This window comes from Enhydra lutris, unplaced genomic scaffold (assembly GCF_002288905.1).
Source record: "Enhydra lutris kenyoni isolate GAN:26980312 unplaced genomic scaffold, ASM228890v2 scaffoldscaffold13, whole genome shotgun sequence".
NCBI lineage: Eukaryota > Metazoa > Chordata > Mammalia > Carnivora > Mustelidae > Enhydra > Enhydra lutris.
The window spans coordinates 37450639-37466076 of record NW_019154097.1 but is presented as its reverse complement, the minus strand read 5'-3'; the positions used below and the strand labels follow the sequence as shown (position 1 = coordinate 37466076).

General features: G+C 56.1%; 1 protein-coding gene across 1 annotated transcript in view; it reads right to left on the bottom strand.

The window, feature by feature from the left end:
• LOC111145584 (calmodulin-regulated spectrin-associated protein 1-like) overlaps positions 1–15438 on the bottom strand; it is a 58288-nt gene that overhangs the window by 18883 nt on the left and 23967 nt on the right. The window contains exons 5-6 of the mRNA XM_022500548.1: positions 9408–9488; positions 5654–5795 (exon numbers count right to left, since the gene is read on the bottom strand). Of these exons, the coding sequence (XP_022356256.1) occupies positions 5654–5795; positions 9408–9488 (223 nt within the window). The remainder of the gene's footprint in view (positions 1–5653; positions 5796–9407; positions 9489–15438) is intronic.

Sequence of the window (15438 nt, the reverse complement as noted above, 5' to 3'; positions counted from 1 at the left end):
AAGAACCCGAGCCCCCGAGTCAGACCAACACACAGGCAGAGACAAGAGGGCTCGCCACTCCCCTGCAGGGGCAGGCTCACGGGCAAAGAGGAAAGGCCAGAGAGAGAAAACCACCGACGGACATGACCACCAGCAGTTCGAAGTCTGATGAGAAACAGGCTTCGGTCTCGGAGCCCCTTCCCCAAATGACTAATTAATGAGAAAGCAATCCTAGTGGTCTAGTTCCGACTGGAGAAGCCCGGCAACACCTCCTGAACCAAGCAACCCAAGGGGCCACGACACCAGCCTACCTTGGGAAGACACACCACTGCTGGGGCATTCTTGCTAAAAATGCACGCCCGGGATCTCAGCAGGAAGACACAACGGACAAACCCAAACAAGGGACGTTCCACAAATTAAAGGACCTACTATACTCTTCAAAAGGTCAAGGCCAAGAAAGACAAAAAAGACTGGGAACCGGCTCCCGACGACAGGACACCACACAAGAGGCCTGACGACTACCTACGGTGAGTGGCGTGGGCTCGAACCCGCACTGGGAGCGACAGCAGACAGCGACCCTACAGTGACAACGGACAAAACGTTCCTGACTCTTGCTGTGAGGACAGAATGCCTTTGTCCCCCAAGTCCTTCTCAAATGGTCCAGAGAGAGAAAATCCAGCACGCGCGAGACAGCGCGGAACAAAGGCAGCATCTGGAGCAAACTACAGCGGGAATCCCTCGTGCATCTCCTGTGACTCACGCGTACCCAAATAAAATGCAATAGAACAGTCACCGTGTCCCTTTGCCTTCACGCTTCCAAGTAAATTTTTACGTTACTTTGTCCCTTTCTGTAACAATTCATGTACTGGACCGGCAACAAATGAACAATCCGAGGAAATTACGGGTTTTATACCGATGCTTCGCATCTGCGAATATAGTTCAAAACTCTTTCCAAGGACCGTCAACGGGTCCTCCTTTGTTCAGGACTCAGGGCCAGTGGCTCCCGGAGGCAGGGAAAGGGCAGGGCAGGACCCCGAGGCCAGGACCCCGAGGGCGGACTGTGTAGGCGCAGCACGTCCACAGCAGTCCGCGCGGGCCCAGAACCGGCGGGCTTCCAGGGCGTCCAGCACAAGTGGGCAGCGGCTTCTCACAGCCTGTTTCCGGCACATTCTGTAGCCATCCCAGCTAAGTCCCCCGCCTTCCAGTCCTGTCTGTCCAGACAGGGCCTCTCGCTGTTCTACATCTTCTCTCCCGCCGTCCACTTTGCTTTTGGACTCTCATTGCTGGGAGAGCTCTTCAAAGCTGTCCTCAGCACTTGCGCGAACTCCGAAATTTCAGCAGCTGCGTCTTATTTCCAGAGCCCGTCTGCGCCGTCACACCACACACCCGTGTTCGGCACTGGTCCCCGCTGGCGCCCTGTCCCTGACCACAGACCCGCTGTCCTCTCTCATCTCCCGTGTTTTCTCTTGCCCTCCTGCATGGCCTCTGCTGACCGGGCCTCGAGTTCAGGCCAGTAACTTCCTCAAATGCTGGGGGATCGGCGGCTGCCCAGGGTCAAGGGTAAGGCCGCAGGAAGAAGGCTCTGCAGTGGGGCAGCGGGCGGCCAGCGCTCTCCCGGAGGACCGCCAGTGGGCAGCAGCTGTGGGACTGCCCAAGGCCAGTTTCCACAGAGAAGAACCCTTTCCCCTTGTCTTTAGCACTGCAGATTCATTTATTTATTCAATGATATAAAAATCGTCCTTACGCCATAAAATGAGATATAAAACACTTGGTCGCTTAAAAAATCACTAATACGAGGGCGCCTGGGTGGCTCAGTGGGTTAAGCCGCTGCCTTCAGCTCAGGTCATGATCTCAGGGTCCTGGGATCGAGTCCCGCATCGGGCTCTCTGCTCAGCAGGGAGCCTGCTTCCCTCTCTCTCTCTCTCTGTCTACTTGTGATCTCTCTCTGTCAAATAAACAAATAAAATCTTAAAAAAAAAAAAAAATCACTAATACGAAGAAATGCTGGTAAAAATCAGTCTTCAAGCACATTACTTTATTCCACTTGATATGATGACAGGAAGCAAGATTAGACAGAAGTTAACACAACTTTCTTTTAATATTTATTTGTTTTTTCTAGAGACAGAGAGAGAGCATGCACATTGGGGGCGTGCACAGAGGGGAAGCAGGCTCCCGAGGAGCAGGGAGCCCGACGCGGGCCTGCATCCCAGGACCCCGGGATCGTGACCTGAGCCGAAGACACCCTTCACCCGCTGAGCCCCGGGGCGCCCCGGCACGACGGACTGACGCGCAGCTGACATTACACTAGCTTCAGGCGTAGAGAGGAGCGAGCTGGCAGCTACACACGTCGTGAGATGCTCCCCACGACACGTGAGGTCACTGTCCCCGCACGAGGCCGCGCCCACACTGCCGACTGGACCCCCGTGCGGTCCTTGTCGCCCCGGGGCTGCTTCTGTGACTGAGGTCCGTACTCTCCCTCCCCGGCCCCGCCCTGGCAACCACCCACCCGGCCCCCGCGTTGGTTTGTTTTTGTACATCCCACACGTAAGTGAAATCATACACTATTTACCTGCCTTACTGCGCTGAGCTTGATACCTTCAGGTCCATGCATGTGGTCGCAAAAGGCCAGATTTCATTCTCTTATGCGACTGCGAACACCCTCCGCGTGCGCGCCGCCCCCAAGGCCGCGGGAGGCAGGCAGCCGCCTGGGCAGGCGAAGGGCAAGCAGCAGCGTCTCGCCCTCCGGAATGAGGCTCCCTCCAGGGCCGGCTCTCAGGGCGCCCGGCCGCCGAGCCTGGCCGCCTGTGCGCGAGACGCGCGACAGGAGAGCTGTGTGGCCCACCTCCTGAGCTGTGTCAGGTCACCACGGCCTGAAGGAGGAGGAGGGACCGCGCCCTCGCGGCAGGCACCCCTGCCAAGTCCCCACCGTGTCCCTCCCTGAGTGCGTCTGTCCTGCTGCCTTTCTGGGGTTCTCAGGAGTGAGCGGGTCCCCTTCCCTGGCTTGAGCACCGCAGCTCCTCGCCGCGCCGTAACCAGGCGCTCGCTGCTCAGAGTCCGGACGCGGCCTGGCGCCCTCCGTGACCGAGTCCGCGCCTCAGCTCCCAGCTGTCTGGTTGCTGACGACGGAAGGGGAGAGAACGCCACTCCCCGTTCTCCTTCCTTCGGCTTTCTTCGGGCTTCTTTTCTAATGCACTAGATCAACCTAGTTCATTAATTTTTAAAAGTTCCTCATTTTCCAGAATGTGCCCTGCGGCCACAGGTCTGCCCTTTCCCGCCGCCCGTGGCTGCCCAGCACAAGCTCTGTGCATGTGGTCCGTTCGCTGGGAGGCGCGGGTCCACCAAGCACCGACCTGTCCTCAGCGCGGTGAGACGGGCGGGGTGCGCCCCTGGATGGGACAGACAGGAACTCTGCCCTTGAGGAGCTCGCACTGGAGACCCCCCCACTAGGACGGCCACGTATCTTCTTTGCTTTCTAAACATTAAAAATTTTAGAGATTTAGGGGCGCTTGGGTGGCTCAGTGGGTTAAGCGGCTGCCTTGGGCTCAGGTCATGATCCCAGCGTCCCGGGATCGAGTCCCACATCAGGCTCCTTGCTCGGCAGTCTCTCTCTGCCTGCCTGTGCTCTCTCTCTCTCTGACAAATAAATAAAATCTTTAAAAAAAAAAATTTTAGAGATTTGAAGAACGATTTCTCCATTTACTGCATCGTGGGAAGAGTATCAGTTCTCTGCAACCTGCCGAGGTCACTTTTGGGGCCTTAATCAAGTCCATTTTCCACAGACATTTCCAGGCTTGCTTCTTTTCAAAGCGCAGACCCCGCGGCAGTCGCGCACTGGACCAAGCCAGGTCCCTGATGCCGAATCTTCCCGGCCTTCCCCCACTCGTACCCGCGCCTCCTCAGCTTCCGTGACTGAACTTAAGGGTGTGACTCCATTCATGCCTCCTGGACTTTGGTCACTTTAAAACCCACGCTGATGTGCTGCTGTCGGACGCAACGAGGCTCGACCCGGCCACGTCTTCCCGTGGCTCCACCTCCTCTGTCCTGGGGACTCCCTCCTGCCAGAAACTCGTTTTGTCTTGTGACCCCGACGCACGGGTCAGAGGGGCAGGCCGGATGCACCGGAAGCAGGAGCCGTCTGCGCTGCTGAGCCGGAAGGCGGACTGAGAAACAGCCAGAATGCGGAGGGCGACGGGCATGGAAACCCCAACCGAGGTGCTGAGGGCACGGGAAAGTTCCAGCACACACTGAACAATCCCGTCCCCCCTCTTAGGGTTCCCACCTCTTTTTGAACGTCCTTTGTCATTCTGAACATTCTGCTTCTCGTTCCAACATTCCTTTTCACCCCCGCCTGGGAGTCAAACCTGCGGTCGTATGTGCCGTTCCCCACACGGCCCCGCTTTCCCACAGAGCTCGTCTTCAGTGGTGGGGTGGCCGTTCTCCGCAGGCACGTGGGGAGTCCTGGCTCCTGGAGGTGCCTTAAGCAGACCCCCTCCCCTCTCCCTCCTGCCATGGCCCCAGACTCCAACTAGTGCTAGACTCAGTTGAGGAAGAAACTTCCCCTCACCACGCAGGCAACATACAAGTCAACCCCTTCACACCCATGATGCATCCTGGAAGATCTGTTCCCTCAAGAAAGATCACCCCAGCCCCAGGGCCACAGGCTTCCGACAAGTCTCCTCAATCTTTCCAAGGCCAGTACGTGGGCCTTTCCTAGTCTTTTCCTTGGTCCGATCACAATGCTCCCAAAAACACAGCCCCGAGGCCGGAAGAGCATGAGAGGCCTGAGGGGCCCAGGGGCGAACGGGTGCCAATCACGATTTTCACTCCAAGACAGAGACCCTCTCTGGAACCCACCTCCTCTGGTGGACAGAAAGACTGTCCTTTCCTTTCAAGCTCAGCTACTGCTTTAGCTATAAACGCTACGACATCCAGCTCCCCTGTGCTTGAGGCAGGATAACCTCCGCTCCATCCCCTGGGGTCCGCGTCTAACACAAATACCTCACGGGTAAGGGAGTCGTCTGGGCACGCTCCTGGCCTGCGCCTCCCTCCCTCAGAAAGAAGGAAGGATGCTTAGCAAAACCTAAACCCGAATTCCTGTTCCCGCAGCCCCCACAGACTTCCGCTGCCCTGCAGTCCACAGAGCCGTCTGCGTCTCCTCCCTACCCACCGGGCTACGGACACCTAAGAGACACACTTTCCTGTCACCAGCATGACGCATGCGGGAGCCCCTCAGAAACGCACCCCACACTTGCCGTCTCCCAACTAGGCTCTAGATGATTTCAGTTTTACTGAGGGGGGCGTGGAGCCCCACGCAGGGCTTGAGCTCACCACCCTGAGATCAAGGCCTGAGCTGAGACAGAGCAACCAGGCCCCCAGTTCTAGATGTTTCAAATGGGCTGTAGCAGGATGGACAAAACCCTAACCACACTGAAATGTAAGAGAAGTCACATATGTTTAGGACTTTACCCAAGTACTTCCAAAATCCCATTTCTTCGTGAGATAAAAACGCAGGTCAAGCATAAGCACATCACCCTGGTCTGTCTCTAGTCACGGACATCCTGGCTGGGGTCAAGGACTCCGCGTGCTACGCCCCGGCCCTTTACGCATCTGGCCCCACACACGCGTGGCGCTTCCGCAGGGCTCGGGTCCGCTCCCAGGGGTGTGCGGCACTCACCGTCCAGCTTCATCTGCTCTGGGCAGTAGTAGTGGACCACAGCCAAGAGCGCGGCCCCGTCACTGCCGTCCCGCATCAGGTCCTCCAACAACGGGAAGTAGGGCGGCTGCCTGGCGGACAGGTGCTCTCGGCGATAGCGCACCTGCAGTCGACAGAAGGAGAACAGTGTACGCGTGCCGCGCCCCCACGACCGCCACGCTGCAGGCCGTCACGTGGACAGTGGACACGCTGCCCGCTAGATGACGCGGGAACAATGGCCATCACACAGGGAAAGCTCGAATGTCTGGATGACGTGCTCTGCCTTGAACACACATGCTAAGACCCGGGGAGCTGAGAGCCACGGCCACCCTGGGGGACAGCAGCGAGCCGCGGACGCCGCCGGGCTGTCCCACTCTGAGGGCGCACGAGAGAGGAGGCAGGGTGCGCGGCCACGCTCCCGAAAGCCGCCCGCTCGGCACGATGAGAAACAAGTTAAATGGTGAGACACCGAGGCTCAGAAGACCTGCCTCACTGCTCCTGGCTCGGCCGGATCAGCCCTAACCTCAGCCGTGAGGAAAGGGGCGAAACACCACCAACGTACGGCTTGAGAAACTCCCCAAACCGTGCTGAAGGAAATTCACAGACTTCTCGCAAACGCAACAGGGCGTCAGGAGACCGGACGCGCACGTGCCCTGTGACAAGTAGGCGGCCGCGGCCTCCACCCTCCTGCCTTCGGAGGAGGGGCTGTGTACCTGCCCTGAGCACCCCCGGCCTGCCGGCACGGCCCCCACCACAGGACATCCGGGGACGGGTGTGCAGACACACACGCCACCCAGGGGAGGCGAGTCCACTCAGGCGCCCGTCCCCGGGGTCCCGCCGTGCGCGCGCTCCGTTTCTTCTGCATCAACCGTCACAGCACAGCCGCCTCACTCCGGGGGAAGAAAACACACGAGGCAAACAGGAAAGAAAACCAGCCGTCCGTCCTGACGACCGCGGATTTCTGAGACTCATGCAGGATTCCACCCGAAGAAAAACCATCTCCGAGTAATCAAGAATTTAAAGTTGTCTAAGTATCATCCCGAGCAGAAGAGCCGACACAGCCGGGGCGGGCCGCGCATCCGGCACTCTGTCCCAAGCAGCAACGGGGTTGCTCCGTGCCCCTGATGTGTGCTGACGGAGACTTTAACTTGTTTCTCAGGGCCCGCGACAGCAGGGACGGCGGGCGGCCATGGGACAGCCCGCGGGCCGGGTTCAGAGCAGAGCGCATGCACCGGGCCAGGCTTCCACACACACGACACAGCACACACGGTGACAGACGGACCACGGCATGCAGCAAAGCAAATGGCGTCTCGCGGAAGATGGATGGCATGGGCTGAAGATCGGGGAAAATGACTCAACCTCGGGGTCCAGAGAGCTTGTCTCGTTACCTTCAAGGCAGGTCTCTAAAACGTCCAGGCCGCACAGCGCCAGCGCTGGCTGGGCCTGCCAGGCCTGCCCGCCGTGCCCCGGACTCGGCCCCACGAGCCCGTCCACCAGGCGCTGGAGGCGCGGCCCCAGCTACCAGCCTCTACGTGGGGCCTGAAGGGCCACTGCTCCTGACCGCGTCTTTCAGACTCTAGGACACTGTCCGAGGACACTCGCCTTCCTACAGGACGGCTCAATTCCCGACGACATCCTCACTAAGTAATGTAACTTAACACTTAGGCCCTTGGCCATCGGGGCTCAAGAAGTGTGGAGACACACAAACACTCCTAACAAGCTTGTCCTCGTCTTGGTTACAATCGCATCTCAAAGAAAAGCAAAATCCTCCCCCAAGTTGGCCACAAAGCAGAATCAGCAGACGCACCCGCTGGCCAGCTGACAGCCATGGTGTCTCCCTCATGATAAAACACTAAGGACTGGCTGGTCTGAACAATTAAACTGAAGGCACAGGCAACGAAGAGTCTGCGGAAAGCTCTGCGCGCCACAACTCCAGCCTAAGACGCACCACTGGAAGGGCCCCGTGTTTTCCCACAGGAATGGGGTAACAAACGGGTTCTGCTTCTAGAAAGTATCACCAAGGGGAGCACAGCTAAAACTGTAGACCCAAATCCCCACTTTTTAACTTTCTTCATACGGGAAAATTCACACTTACTGTTAAATTGGATTCCAGAAATCCTGAATCTGCTGACCTAATTCAGACCCTTGCCTAGCCGTCCCACTCCCCACCCCAGAGTGCGGGGATGGGAAGGGAGCAGGGGTGCCCCGCACACCCCACGAGACGTCTCTAGAGAAGGATGTCTCCCTCTGCCACGCGAGCGGCCTTCCACGAGGCACACCTCCTGCAGCCACCCCGTGGCTCGGGTCTCACTCACAAGGAGATGTCACACTAAATCTCACCGTCAGGGAATGTAACATCTTGACAAAAAGTCAAGGAGTAACCTGGAAATTCGACTGTTCCTTCCTGTATCTGTTAGACTAAAGACAGGTCCTCTGGTCTATGTTTATATTCATCACATAAAGAAGTAAACTAAGTGTCCATAAGAAAAAACGCCAGACTCTGCCAGTAAAATCACCTAAGAAATCGGGCAAAACCAAGCTGGGTGTGGTTACAAAAAGCCTCGCACTGGAGAAAAGCAGTACCCATCCCGGGGAGGACCTTTCAACCAAAGGACCGGGTTTGAGTGTGAGCAGCTGTTTAATGGAAGCAAGTGACCGCGACACGATGGCTGTCTGGTGCGGCTGGGCGCACGGCGTTCACTTACGGGCACTAACTTCCAGTACCACTTGGAGGGGGACTGCTCGGGAAGCAGGGGAGGAAGCAGGAGAGAGTGTCAGCAGACAGGCCCTGGCGGGACCGCGTCAGACACGCTGTCACGCAACATTCACAGAGCCGGGACGTCCTCTGAGAAGTAAGGGCTGTCCGGTACACGTGACCTGGAAGCCCTCGCTCACCACACAACTGAGGTGGAAAGTCACAGGCACCTCCACCAACACTAGCCTCTGCGGGAGCAAAGGACACCCTGGAAACTTGGCGCGGGCCAGGCACCACCACCGACAGATACCAACTGCCACCCGGAGAGGCGCTCAGGGCGCCGTCTGTGCCCGTCTGCAGACCAATGAGGCTCGGGAAGTGTGGCCCAGAGCGTGGTGCCCACGGCATCCCCGGAGTCCAGGAGCGCGTGGAGGAGGCGAAGGGACGCTGAGACCACAGACGTGACCGGGCCACATGGTACATGCGTGTAAGGGATGTGGCTTCAGTCACATGCCTGCTTAGCAAGAAAATACTATGGCAGGGGAAGGAAAGGGCAGAAATGAGCAGAATGGATAATGCAGCATCCGTGTCGTTTCGTGGGACACGTAACATTATCTGCCTGGGCTCCAGGCTCTAGACACACCACCGGCCACGCTCGGCCTCATGGGCCACGGAAGGGATTCTCGAGGGCACCTCTGACAGCAGGCGGTTTTCTCCTCAACTGGTGGCATCTAGAGGCTAATGCCCAGGTAGCGCTACACGTCCCCATTCTTGAGTTTCCAATCCCTCCCAACGTCTCCCTCTCCCTCCCACGGCCCCCACCCTCCCATCCCGGGCAGGGAGAAACCCGGAGAGCGCTGCCACGCCCACCACCGAGGCACGGAGCTGGTCCACTGGGAGACCTCGGGGCCTCGCTCCTCCGCAGGGGTGGGGCGGGGGCGTGCAAGTAAAGAGTAAGCTAGTAGTGAGCACTGACACAATTCTTCAAACCCAGAGAACACTAGCTGGATGCGTTCCGGACGAGCTGAACTGACCCTTTACCTTTTGGTGAGCTGGGCTTTCCAACAACTGCTGCTTTAACTTCACTTCTTTTTCTGTTATCTCCCTCATTTTAAGGTTTACCTGAAGCAGAAGAAAAATGCATTAAAAGGGCGATGGCTTTGGTATCTGCACACCCGAACCTCTGCACCCCCAGCTGCACCCCACCCCGCCTGTCCACGTTCCCGCGGGCGCAGGCATCCCTGAGGCCCACCGCGCGGATGCAGGAGTACACGGGCCCCACGGCACGGCCGCTCCACAGGGAGACCAAAGCTGGCCCGCTGCTCCCCGAAAAACTCCATGCCCCTGCCCACCCGTGTGATGCTCGTCGCCTCACGACAGGGTCAACGGGCCACCTCGGTGAATGCCTGGGGCGCACAGACAGCGCATACTGTCACCACCAGCAAACGCCACTTGTGAGACCGTGTGGCTGGGACGGCCCGCGGCAGAGCCCAGTGGGTGTCCCACGAGCTCCCTGCCGGGTCACACTTGACACCAACTCAACGTTAACCACAGGATTTAACTGTCGCCCCTTAAACAACTAATACAAGCTATCAGAAATTAAAGTATTCTCTCTTAAATGATTAACCCAAAGAGAAAATCAAAACTGCAATCATAAAGTAATACACAAGGGGCGCTGGGTGGCTCAGTCAGCTGAGGTCTGACTCCCAGGTGTGGCTGAGCTCATGATCCCGGGTTCCTGGGATCGAGCCCTGAAGGCGGGTGCTGGGCTCAGCAGGCAGTCTGCTTGAGGAGTCTCTCTCCTCCCCCCACCCCTGCATGCGCATGTCCTCTCTCTCTCAAAATAAATAAATGTTTAAAAAAATAAATAAAATCTTGGAGAAAAATACTCATTGATGTGAATTTCAAGGGATATGGTCAGAACTATGATCAGATGAGAAAACACCAAACTGAATTTATTTTTTAAGATTTTATTTATTTATTTGACAGAGACGGGGGTGGGGGAGTACAAGCAGGGGGAGGGGCAGAGGGACAGGAAGAAGCAGGCTTCCCTCTGAGCAGGGAGCCCGACGCAGGACCTGATCCCAGGACCCTAGGATCATGACCTGAGCCGAAGGCAGTCACCGCGCCACCTAGGCGCCCGAAACTGAGTGTTTTATTAAACAAGAACACAGGCAGACCATGTGGGTGGTTCAGTGGGTTAAGCCTCTACCTTCAGCTCAGGTCATGATCTCAGGATCCTGGGGATCGAGCCCCGCATCGGGCTCTCTGCTCTGCGGGGAGCCTGCTTCCCCCTCTCTCTGCCTGCCTCTCTGCCTGCTTGTGATCTCTCTCTCTGTCCGATAAATAAATAAGATCTTTAAAATAATAATAATGATGATGATTTTTTTAAAAGGCTATCTGACCGTTGAAAGCAAAGTAACATGTCTGCGATTACAGGGAAGTGAATGCCAGCAGAACCACAGAGGTCAGGAAAGGAAAAGACGTTTCTGACATCATTTGTGAAATGGTATCACTTGATCTGACGTCAACCGTACAGAAGTGAGGATGCGTACAGTAAACCCTAAACGAGCCCCAAACACTATAAAGAGGAGTACTGAGAAACAGTCCAACATAAGCCAGAAAAGAAGAAAGAAAAGGAAAACATGAGAAAAATGGAAAGCAGATCTCAAGCCCACATGTCTTGGGAACCACATTACACGTAACTGCTCTGAACGCTTCAGCGACAAGGCCGGTGCTCGTGTTAAAGAGAAAGACGAGAGAGGGGCGCCTGGTGGCTTAGTGTGGAGCCTGGACTCTTGATCTTGGGGGCTTATGTGTTCGAGCCCCATGCTGGTAGGGATTACTGAAAACGAGAACTTTTAAAAAAAAATAAAATAAAAAAGGGAAGACAGACAACAGAGAGTGAAGACGCACAGAGGAGGAAGGGAACGGCACAGCACAGGCGCACCAGTGGTTAGGAAGCTGGGCGGCTGTGCTTCAGGAGTGGAGGAGGCCCTGGGGACAAGGACAGGCACCTGGGAGAGAGACAGACACTCCCTGATGACAAAAGGGTTAATCCATCCAGGAGATACAGCAATCCTGGAGACCGTACCTATAACAGTGGACTGCAAGGAACAACACAGCAGAGCAGAACCTACGACGGGTGCCGAGACCACAAGGCCTGTCACAGTGGCGGTGGGACGGGGCGCCCACAGCCGGGACCTCCATGGCAGAGTACCCCACGGCGCTGGCACAGCACGCGCCATGTCCCTGCACCCACCAAGCACTTAAGAAAGCCGCGCCGCGGACCGTCAGACCCCAACAGACTTGGGGCTGACATCGCGGTCTCTACTGTCCGAGCACAAGAGAGTGCAAAACCGGAGCAGTGCAGGAGCCCAGCAGCCTCCGCGCACAGACTCAGCCCTGCACTCCAGGTAAGCCGCGGGGGTAGCAGGACGCCGCAGGGGGAGCTGCGGACGGCGCCCCAGCACACAAATGGGGGCGCTCCTGCTGGAGAGCTACAGGCTGGCGCGAAGACAGGGCTGTAAGAGCTCACTTTCTGCCTTCAACCAGAGAGGAGAGCAAAGCAAATTCAAAATAAAAAGGAAGAGAAGTTAAATAGCAAATCAATCAGTAAAAATCTAAAGCATGTTTTCGGAAGATCACAGAAGGTGACAAACCAGACCAAACCCAGGAAAGAAACTCAAGTGACAGCAACAAGAGGAGACGTCACTACAGACACGCACACATCGAACGGATAATAATTTAATTCAATCATTTAAGTAAAACTGAGATTCCCTGGAAGTCACAAGTCACCCAAACTGACACAGAATTAAATACAAAACCCGAAGTCGGGCAGCGTACTCGAACACGCAGCTAACCACGGACACCTACAAGCGTCTCCAGTCCTCGGGAAGGAGCGGAGGAAAGCCGTGGGAAGCCGCCGCACACGTCCGCTCCAACAGCGCCCGGACGGACCGACGAGGCCAAGTGCTGGCAACGGTCGGGGGCACCGGGGCTCCCTCATCAGTGGGAGATTCGTCACTTGTGAAGACACTCCGGCAATCTCTTCCAACGGTCGGTCATACGTCCGTATCGCTGACCCGGCAACCCTACTCCTCCGTACGCTACTCAACGAAACGAAAACACACCCCGCGCGTGGACTTGTGCGCAGTGTCCCTGGCAGCGCCAGTCACAAGAGACCGACCCTGGGAACAAGCGCGGTGCCCATCACAGGGGACCGGGAAGCCACGCTCTGCTCATACAATGGAACCCTCCTGAGTTCAAAAAGAAAACCGCTGGCAGACACACTAGCATGGATCGATTTCAAAACCACTTCATTCCGCGGAAGAAGCCAGGCACAAAATGAGCACATACACGGGTCTATGTCTATCAAAACCTGAAAGAGCTAAAACTAACTCCCAGGGAAGAAAGCAGACGGGCAGTGATCTAGGCTGCAGCACTACTGCAAAGGGACAAAGGGACTCTGTAACGTGACGGAGATGCCACCTTGACTGTGAGTGTTAAACACACAGCCACTTGTCCAAACTCAAACATACAGCAGTGAAGCTGGGTTTTGTTTGTTTGTCAAAGACCAAGCAACTGGCCAGCCATCAAGAAAAATGAAAAAAGCCACAGCAAGATGGTCCTGGTACAACTCCCGAACTCCGGGACACAGGACAGCTCAGTCACACACTGAGAACAGGGACTCTGGAGAACAGCTCAGTGGTGAGTCCCAGCCCTAGGGAGGGCAATTCCCCAGCCCCCTCCAGAGTGCCCGATGACCCAGAGGGAGGGAAAGGGGCCTGCTCAGAAGCTGGGGAATGCGGGCAAAGCCGCAACCTTTCTGAGCACACAGCCATGTCCGGACATGCTCCCGGCACAGCAGCACCCGCTGAGAGGGAGGCCAGGGGGCCGGCCCAGCACGGACGCCAAGGGCTCTCCAGATGGTGGTGAGGCAAGTGCCAGCTGGCAGGTAGGCAAGAGCCTAGGTGGCAACCACCGAACCACTAGGCTGGGCAGCACAGTCCCTAGAAGTGATGCCACAGAGGAAAAAAACCCAGAGGTCGCCAGACAGGCGTGTGACTCCACAGTGGCTGAAAGGGGTGACAGCACCCAGACACAGAAAGGAAGTAAACCCACAGAAATACCTTCCCAAGTGAAAACAGGCCAACACAGCAGTGAGAAAAGCCAAAATCTGTACCCAAGCGTACTGACCCAGCAGGAATCTGGGGAACACACTGTGTATAACCACAGCTCGAAGAAGACCCAGATCTCCTCAGGCACTGAAGACTGATGCCGGAGAGAAAGCTCCTACGGGACCTCCTGAGAACCTGAACCTTGTTAAACATGCAGCAGTTTTCAGTGGGGAGAAAACCCACCGCAGAATGAAGGTGGGAAGGTCTCTGGGCCCCCTGCTAAGCCACCAGGCACCCGAGGACCCACAGCCACTGGAGTCCATGTGGGAAAGGCTTTGGGGAGCTCACGGCTCGTCACAGTTCCGGGAAAACCCTGGGTGCAGAGAGCGTGGGGTGCATCTTGCCCTGCGTCAGAGCCCCCGTCCCGGAGGAGCCTGCAAGCAGCTGAGTGAGCACAGCCCCCGTCTGACACTGCGAGTCCATGCTGGAGCGAAACCGCGGTGAAGCCCTGAGCGCGGCCGCCCCGGCCAGAGCTCAGCACTCGGCCAGCGTCGAAGAACACACAGGAGGGAAAACCGACCAACAAAAAAAGTTTGTGTTCACACGGAAATGCTAAGGAACTAGCGAAACATGGAAAACACTGAATAAAAATGTAACTACTGGGCAAGGACAAAGGAAAGTCACAAAAAAACGGAAGCAAGCATTAACTCCAGGAAAACCGAAGTGCGGCCTCAAGAAAAGGGCTGCGAGCCGTGACAAGGTCGTTCCTAGTCACAGTTATGTCACCTCTGACTGCAGATCCAACCCCAGGAGGCCACGCGACCACAGGAGGCCACCAGGGACCTAAGGGGAAGGTCCTATGAGCGAATGATAAACGGTAAGGCAACGCCTACCAGAAGCAGATGAGCCAGAAGCAGGTCATTTCTTTAAAACAGAGGTGAGTGCCAGAAAACAGCCGTGAACAGATGGAAGTGACGCAGCCGGCCACACGACGACCACCTTCTGCGCCGCAGCCACGGCCCACAGGCAAACAGAGGCAACAGAACCCGGAGAACCGTGTACAAAAATACGGCAACACAGGGCAACCCCTAAAGACATGTGAAACGCGATCACGTAGGGGAGAAAAGGAATACACCCCAGCCCCAAAGAAATATGACCAAAGATGACAATTTACAAAAAAAAAAAAGGAAATAGCCAAACATATACCCTATTTCTTAAACTTTGATTTGACCAGTGAATGAAAACATAAAAGTAAAAGATGACACTATGTTTCACCCTTAAAAACGGCAAGTTCTTTATCGGTCATCTCCGATCTATGGGAAGTCATGGAATAAGACGCCTTCATGGACTAACGGTATGAAAAGCCAGTCCGACCGCTACACTCAGAACCTGCAGAAACCACTCCAAAGCCTTTAGAAATGAACCTCAGCTACGTGGCAACCACTGGCCACCAGTCGCGTGCAGGAGCAAAACGCGCACAGCCACCTACATAGGCCACACCCAGAGACCGCAGCAGGCCGGCCCAGACACCCCTCCCCATCCCACCAACGGCAAGCCTCAGCTTGGGGCCCAGCAGCTGGAAGCACCCAGTTGTGCCTTTAAGCCTACATATTACATCCAAATGAACAAAAATGATGAGAGTTTATATTAAAACACTACATTTCCAGCTGGTAAGGTTACAGCAAATATGTATTTGATTTTGTTTACTCATCATGCTTTCTAAATTTTCTATAATGACCATGTCATTTCGTTTATAAAGGGAAAAACTCAATGAAAGTTGTTAGAGGGGAAAAAGGCTAGAACTTGAACTTCAGCGGTGAGAAAAGGAGTAACATAGAGCACAAGGTCAAGACACGCTGCGGAGGCCGTGTGGCGACGGACAGCGGCTCTGTCTGCGGCAACCACGGCTGGGAGAGAGCTGTCCAATCGCTATGCTGACCTCCTGAAACGAA